General features: G+C 38.4%; 1 protein-coding gene across 2 annotated transcripts in view; it reads left to right on the top strand.

The window, feature by feature from the left end:
• Window positions 1-8,003, top strand: part of HORMAD1 (HORMA domain containing 1) — a 24,792-nt gene extending 16,789 nt beyond the window's left edge. For both annotated transcript variants that reach the window (XM_021708518.1, XM_008049965.2), the window contains 5 exons: window positions 923-989; window positions 1,065-1,142; window positions 1,888-1,970; window positions 4,686-4,757; window positions 7,923-8,003. In XM_021708518.1, coding sequence (XP_021564193.1) covers window positions 923-989; window positions 1,065-1,142; window positions 1,888-1,970; window positions 4,686-4,757; window positions 7,923-8,003 — 381 coding nt within the window. The remainder of the gene's footprint in view (window positions 1-922; window positions 990-1,064; window positions 1,143-1,887; window positions 1,971-4,685; window positions 4,758-7,922) is intronic.

The following is an 8,003-nucleotide window of genomic DNA, read 5'->3' as shown; positions in this document are numbered from 1 at the left end:
TGACACTCCATCTTCTTTAGCCTACAAATAGCACTAGCGCTGGGTGCAGTGGCTCAAGCCTGTAATCCCAGCACTTTGGGAGACCAAGGCAAGAGGATTGCCTGAACTCGCAAGTTCGAGATCAGCCTGGGCAACGTGGTGAGACCTCGTCTCTACAATAAATCAAAAAATTAGCCAGGCATGGTAGTGCATGCCTGTAGTTCTAGCTACTTGGAAGGCTGAGGCAGAAGGATCGCTGGAGCTCAGTAGGTCAACGCTGGGGTGACCATGAGTGTGCCACTGCACTCCAGCCTGAGACTCCAACTCAAAAAAAAAAACAAGTAGCACTAACTTTCTTCAAATCTGTAAAATGCAAGGTGTATTCACATTAGCTGGGGCACAACATTGTCACTCCAATAACAAATGATAGACACCACAGTGTTGCCATGCCAAAAATGAACGCTACAAACTTATGCATCAACCCAATTCCAGGACTACTTTTATTTCAAGCAAGTATAAAATAGTTGTAGTTAGCCGGGTTCAGTGGCTCAGCCTGTAATCCCGTGCCTTTGGGAGGCTGAGGTGAGTGGATTGCCTGAGTCCACGGGTTCGAGACACCTGGGCAACTTGGCAAGACCTCATCTCTACAATAAATCAAAAAATTAGCCGGGCGTGGTAGCGCGCGCCTGTAGTTCCAGCTACTTGAAAGGCTGAGGCGGAAGGATCGCGGGAGCCCAGCAGGTTGAGGCTGCCGTGGCCGGGAGCGGCCACTGCACTCCAGTCTGGGTGACAGAGTGGGACTCCAACTCAAAAGAAATAAAAATAAATAAAAATAAAATAGTTGTAGTTTAGCCTTCAAATGAAACAAATTTGTTCATAAATATTTCTGCCCAATTTTAATTTTTAAAAAAGGTATCCTTTTTTTCTTTATATAATTATACAGGATGAGTTTGACATTGAAAGTAAAATGGAAAAGCAGAAAAAAAGCTTTGGATCTTCTGAATTTGGAGGTAAGAAAATGAAAATGTGTATTAGCTCACTTTCAGTTCAATTTTATGCCATTTCAATTTTATTTTTTTATACAGAGCCAAGTTTAGTTTGTGAGGAAGACGAAATTATGAGGTCTAAAGAAAATCCATATCATTCCACTTCTCTCTCTCAGGTATAAACTTGATAGTCCCATCTCACTTTTAAGTTTTGTTTTTTTTTTCTAAAAGACTTGCTTATACGAGTATGCTTATTTACTTATTTCTCAGATGCTCTTATTCTAGGTCTTTTAGAATAAAATTAGGTATTTAGAATGCTATTAACAAAATCTGACAATTATATTTTGAAAAGTTTTGAGTGTATTACTGGTGGATTTGTTTAGTAATAAGCCTAGTTACTACTCATAGAATCTCAGAATTTCAAAGCCAGATAAAATCTTTTTTTTTAATTTTTAATTTTAAAGATGTACAATTCTAGACAGAATCTTACACAATTATTTATTCCACTCAGCTTTGTAATTATAAATGGAGTACATAATACATTTTTGTTACCTTGGAGCAGAACATGTTTAATTTTTGTTTTCTACATGCAGTAAAATTCTGAAATAACAGATGTAGATAATGTGCACTTGGAAATAATAGAATTGATTGTCTGCCTTCCTCTGCCAAGCACCCTTTCTCAAATGAGAATGGGCTAAATTTCTTATCTTCTGAAATGATAGTGCCTGGTGAGCACTGAGTTACTTGTGTAAAGTGTTGGTTTCACTGTCTTTACTTTTGTGCTTTTTGTGACAATATGAAACAAGTCAAAATTGTTGGTTTCACTAACTTAACAGGATGAAGTTATGTAATTAAATTTGGGGACCCTATTTATTGTGTTATGAAAAGGTTTTATTGTGGTTTTGTATAATTGTTTTCTACTTTGAGCAGTTAGTCAATAAAACATCTAAACTTGATGTGTCTGAAAGTAAAACAAGAAGTGGAAAAATCTTTCAGAATAAAATGGTAAATATCTCTTTGGGTTTGTTTTCTGTTCTAACCTTGTAAATTTTCCCCATACTGATATATGAGTTTATTTTAATGTTTCATTTATTAGAAAAATATTTACTAAGTACCTATTATGTGTCACATACTTTACCAGGTGTTAGATAGATAACCTGAATAACATATAGTTCCTGGTTTCAGCTAAAGTTTTAGTAACTGGCAATTAACAAACAATAATATAAGGCTATTATAGAAGTCTGAATAGGCTACACTGAAGTACAAAGGAAGGAATGGTTAATTTTACTGAGGGTATTTAGAGAGATGAATCCAGGAAAGGCTTTAAGAAGAAATGATACTATTATTGACTCCCAAGGAAATTTCCTGGACTGCCGTATGTTCTCCTAGTCTATCTTGCCATTTGATTATCTTGTTAATAAGATATTACAAATTAATCTTTCGTATATATCTTGTGTAAGATGAATCTCATGTTTTAAACAAAAATCATTTATTTTAGTTTTGGTATGAATAATACTAAATAGAAATTAATATTTGATTTTGGACCTTTAAGTTACTCTCAAAAGTTCAGCAGTGAAGAAAAACCATTCTGGAAAATATGTAAAATAGCCAAAGTTAGGAAACTAACAGCTCACTCTATCAGTGGTGTGTAAGGACATTTCTTCCCAACTCCTCATACAGTGACATCATTTTGGAGCTTAAAATTGGACATGGTGGTAGCATTCACAGTGTAGAAATGAACAAATGTCTCGGTGTTTATTTCTCTCATAAAGCTGGTTATTAAATATTTACCAGAACACTACTGATTATTAGTGCCATTTTTAGGTATCTTCCCCCTCATAATCTCAATGGGAAGTTAGAACTGGCAGAAGGCAGCATTCAAACTATGCTGATGAAAGCAAAGGATCAAGGAATGCCAAGAATTACTACTTCTGGCAGCAAAATGTTCTTCCTAGCCAGCTTCTATTTAGGATGAGTGTCCTTTACTAGGATACATGGATAGAGACAAGCATTTAAAAACATTATTAAGCAAGATTTCCTTGTAATGTAACATTAAGATGCTTTGAGGGTTGGGTGTAGTGGCTTACACCTGTAATCCCAGCACTTTGGGAGGCCAAGGTTAGAAGAGTGCTTGAGCCCAGGAGTTCAAGACCAGCCTAGGCAACATAGTAAGACCCCATCTCTACAAAAATAAAAATAAAAAAATTAACTGGGCGTGGTGGTGCCCTATGGTCCTGGCTACTCAGGATTGCTTGAGCCCCGAAGGTCAAGGCTGTGGTGAGCCATGATCCTGCCACTGCATTCCAATCTTGGTGACAGAGTGAAACCCCCCAACTCAAAAAAAAAAGAGAGCGATGCTGTGGGGACATAAATTCTTCTCTGAAATTGCACATGTTTTTGGATATGAACTCTGAGCCAGTGTACTCCTGATTTTGATAATCATTACTGAATTATGGTTAGGAAATTACAGGAATTGAAAATATTTACTGGGTAAAAATATTCGCTGTAATCCCAGCATTTGGGAGGCCGAGGCAAGAGGATTGCCTGAGTCCAGGGGTTCGAGATCAGCCTGGGCAACTTGGTGAGACCTCATCTCTACAATAAATCAAAAAAATTAACCAGGCATGGTGACACGTGCCTGTAGTTCCAACTACTTGGAAGGCTGAGGTAAAAGGATCACCTGAGCCCAGGTCAAGGCTGCATTGGCTGTAAGCATGCCACTGCGCCCCAGCCTGAATGACAAAGTGAGACTCCAACTAAAAAAAATTTTTTTTAAATTTCAATAATATATTCACTAAGGAGGTTATCTCTGGAAAGGGCATCTCAAGCATCAGCAAAGAATTATGTCCTTTTAGAGAATAGTTTTATGACAGCTAGTAATTTATCATTTTCCATTACTCATTTTAATAGCTGCATATACAGCATTATATATAGCCAAAGGGTGAGAAAAACTAAATGTTCATCAACAGGCAAATGGATAAACAAAATGTGGTATATCCATACAATGGAGTATCTGTCAGTCATAAAAAGGAATGAAGTACCAATATATACTACAACTTGGATGAACCTTGAAAACATGCTGACTGAAGGAAGTCAGTCGCAAAAGTTCACAGATGACATTATTTCATTTATTTGAAAGTCAGAATTGGGAAAGCTGTTGAGACAGAAAGTCTTAAGGCTGGTGGGAGGATGGAAGACTAGGATTCTGATAGCTAAATGGTGTGAGGTTTCTAGGTGGAGGCAAGAGGATTGCCTGAACCCATGGGTTCAAGGTCAGCCTGGGCAACTTGGCAAGACCTCGTCTCTACAATAAATTAAAAAATTAGGTGTGGTGGCGCACACCTGTGGTTCCAGCTACTTGGAAGGCTGAGGTGGAAGAATCACCTGAGCCTAGCAGGTTGAGGCTGTGGTGGCCGTGATCATGCTACTTCACTCCTGCCTGGGTGACAAAGTGAGACTCCTACTCAAAACAAACAAAAAAAGGGTGTGAGGTTTCTTTTGGGGACAATGAAAGTAGAAATTGATTGTGGTGATGATTGCACAATTCTGTGAGAATTGTACATGTTGTACACCTTTAAATGGGTGAATCATATAGGACCCAAATTATATCTCAATAAAGCTGTTTCTTAAAAACTGCATATAGTTGCATAAGGTTGAAAAATCAAGTATTGGCTGTTCTTTGTGCAATAACCAATTAACAATTATTCTATCTTTGTGGAGGCAAATGAAAATCAACCAATAAAATCTTCTAAAGAAAATCAGAAGAGAAGTCAACCCGAATCTAGGAAAACAGTAAGTTTTATGATAATTATAGGTTGAATAAAATGACAAGTATAAGAATATCATTAGTATAGATTAAATTTTACATGATAAATTTGATATCTCTGGATATACCTGAGATATCAAATATTCAAATCTTATTTAAACATATTTTATTCTAAAAATTGAGATGGGCTGGACTCAGTGGCTCAACCTGTAATCCCAACACTTTGGGAGGCCGAGGCAAGTGGATTACCTGAGCCCGCAGGTCCGGGACTAGCCCAGGCAACTTGGCAAGACCTCCTCTCTACAATAAATCAAAAATTAGCAGGGTACCATGCACCTATAGTTCCGGCTACTTGGAAGGCTGAGGTGGAAGGATTGCTGGAGTCCAGCAGGTCAATGCTGGGGTGGCCATGAGTGTGTCACTGCACTCCAGCCTAGCCTGGGCGACGAAGTGAGACTTCACTCAAAAAAAAAAAAAAAAATTGAGATGATATTTAAATAAGATGCACTACATTGGTTTATTAATTTTTTCCATGTAAATATCTACTGTCTCATTTCATGTATGATTTAAAGTAATTAGAGGAATTTATAAAATACATTAAAAATCAATTTCAGGCCGGGCCCAGTGGCTCAACCTGTAATCCCGTGCCTTGGGAGGCTAAGGTGAGTGGATTGTCTGAGCCCGCGGGTTCGAGACCTGCCTGGGCAACTTGGAGAGACCTCATCTCTACAATAAATAAAAAAATTAGCCGGGCGTGGTAGCGCACGCCTGTAGTTCCAGCTACTTGGAAGGCTGAGGCGGAAGGATCGCCAGAGCCCAGTAGGTCGAGGCTGCGGTGGCCGGGAGCGGCCACTGCACTCCAGTCTGGGTGACAGAGTGAGACTCCAACTCAAAAAAAAAAGTCAATTTCAGGAAAAATATGAGTAGTATGAGAAAGTACAAGAATATTCAGTTATATGGAAGGTGATTCGAGGGGGAGGGAAAGAATATTCAGGCCATTTTATTTATAGAGGGCTGAAATTCGGCCACAAATTTGATCTTAACTTTCTAGAAAACAAAATTAAAGTAGAAGCAGAATAAGTTATCAAATCCATGTATTCCCTAAAAATATAGTGCCTCCTCCTAGTGCCTCAGGAGAAAGAAAACTTTTCCTAACCTAAATCCTATATTTGTTTTATATTTGGAATTTTATTTTACCAAATCGATGATGTATTTGTTATTCCTGAAATAATTATTCCTATTTTCCAACTAGACATTTTTATGTTATTAGTAGGTTAAAATTAGACAATTGAAAAGAATATTCTTTACAAAAATCAAACATTAGGTTGACTGCCGTGGCTCATACCTCTAATCCCAATACTATGGGAGACCAAGATAGGAGGATTGCTAGAGGCCAGGAGTTTGAGGCCAGCTTGGACATATAGTGAGACCCTGTCGCTACAAGATAGTTTAAAAATTAGCTGAACACAATGGCCTGCACCTGTAGTCACAGCTACTGAGGAGGCTGAGGTTGGAGGATTGCTTGAGCCCCAGAGATCAAGGTTATAATGACTATAATTATATCACTCTACTCCAGCCTGGGCAACAGAGCCAAACCCTGTGTCAAAAAAAAAGAAAAAAAAAGTTAAAGGGTAATGTAAAAAAACATACCTAGTTGATACTATTTTCTTTTCTTTTCTTTTCTTTTTGACTCAGGGCCTCTGTCATCCAGGTTACAATGCAGTGGCAAGATCACAGCTTACCTTCTAGGCTCAGGCTATCCTGTACCCAACAAATTGTTTGATTTTTGTAAAGACAGGATCTCGCTATGTTGCCCAGGCTGGTCTTGAACTCCTAGGCTCAAGCAATCCCCTCGCCTTGGCCTCCCAAAGTGCTGGGATTACAGGCATGAACCACCACACCCAGCCAGCTATTACTATGTTTAATTTACATAATTTAAGAAGGAACTGGAGTAACCTGATATTTTATTAATATATTAGATTCTTTAATTTTTCCAAATATTAAACGCCTTTATTATTTTTCCTGCAAAATTATCCAGTTTGTTATTCCTAGTGAGTGTAACTCATTCCAGCTAAATCAGAGTTTGATAACTCAGGGAATCCTGTTAGAAATTACGCAATTCATTCTACCTTTCATTGAAAAGTGTGCATTGAATGTCTAATATCTATCAGGCACTGCTAAGTACCAGGAGCACAAAATCAAGACATGATTTAAATATTATATGACTCCAAGGTAGAAGGTTTTTCTATTCGTAGTTCATTTTAAAATCTTTTTTTATCTTCTCATCCCCTCAAAATATTTGACTATTTTGAAGACATAATGTTAAATCTATCTTCTAACTACTATAACAACCTCAATGAAGATCTTTTTTTTTTTTTTCTTTTGAGTCGGAGACTCACACTATTGCCCAGGCTGGAGTACAGTGGCACACTCACGGCCACCGCAACCTTCACCTGCTGGGCTCAGGCAGTCCTTCCACCTCAGCCTTACAAGTAGCTGGGACTACAGGAATGCTCCACCATGCCTGGCTAATTTTTTGATTTATTGTAAAGATGAAGTCTTGCCAAGTTAAGTTGCCCAGGCTGGTCTCCAACCCGTGAACTCAGGCAGTCTTCTCACCTCAGCCTCCCAAGGTGCTGGGATTATTTGCAAATCTATACTTTCAGCAGTCATCAGAAGATGTAAATATATCAATACATTTTAGCCTATTTTAGAGAACTCCAGTCTCCAATCTTAGTGGGAATAGTTATGATAGGTATGCAGTATGCTAGGCATAATTTTTTTTTTTTTTTTTTTAGTCAGATTCTCACTCTGTTGCCCAGGCTGGAATACTGTGGCATGCTCACAGCCACCCCAGTGTGGACCTGCTGAGCTCAGGAGATCCCTCTACCTCAGCCTTCCAAATAACCAGAACTACAGGCATACACTACCATGCCCAGCTAATTTTTTGATATGTTGTAGAGATGAGGTCTCACCAAGTTGCCCAGGCTGGTCTCGAACTCCTGGGCTCAGGCAATCCTCTCGTCTTGGCCTTCCAAAGTGCTGGGATTACAGGCTTGAGCCACCATACCCAGCCATAATTTTTTTTTAAAGGAAAAAAAAAAAAACTCAGAAACATGGGGGAAAAGTGTAAAATTAAAGGCATTTAAATTAGAAAGTATCTGTTCTTAGTAGTTGTTTTCTCTTGACAGGTCCTCCATCAATTCTATTCTTCTAGTCAAGAGTCAGTATCAAAAAGGAGAAAATTTAGTGAACCAAAGGAAGATATATAA

The sequence above is a fragment of the Carlito syrichta genome, unplaced genomic scaffold, assembly GCF_000164805.1.
Source record: "Carlito syrichta isolate Samal-C Ts95f unplaced genomic scaffold, Tarsius_syrichta-2.0.1 Scaffold142856, whole genome shotgun sequence".
Classification (NCBI taxonomy): Eukaryota; Metazoa; Chordata; class Mammalia; order Primates; family Tarsiidae; genus Carlito; species Carlito syrichta.
This window is presented reverse-complemented; position numbering and strand designations above follow the sequence as displayed.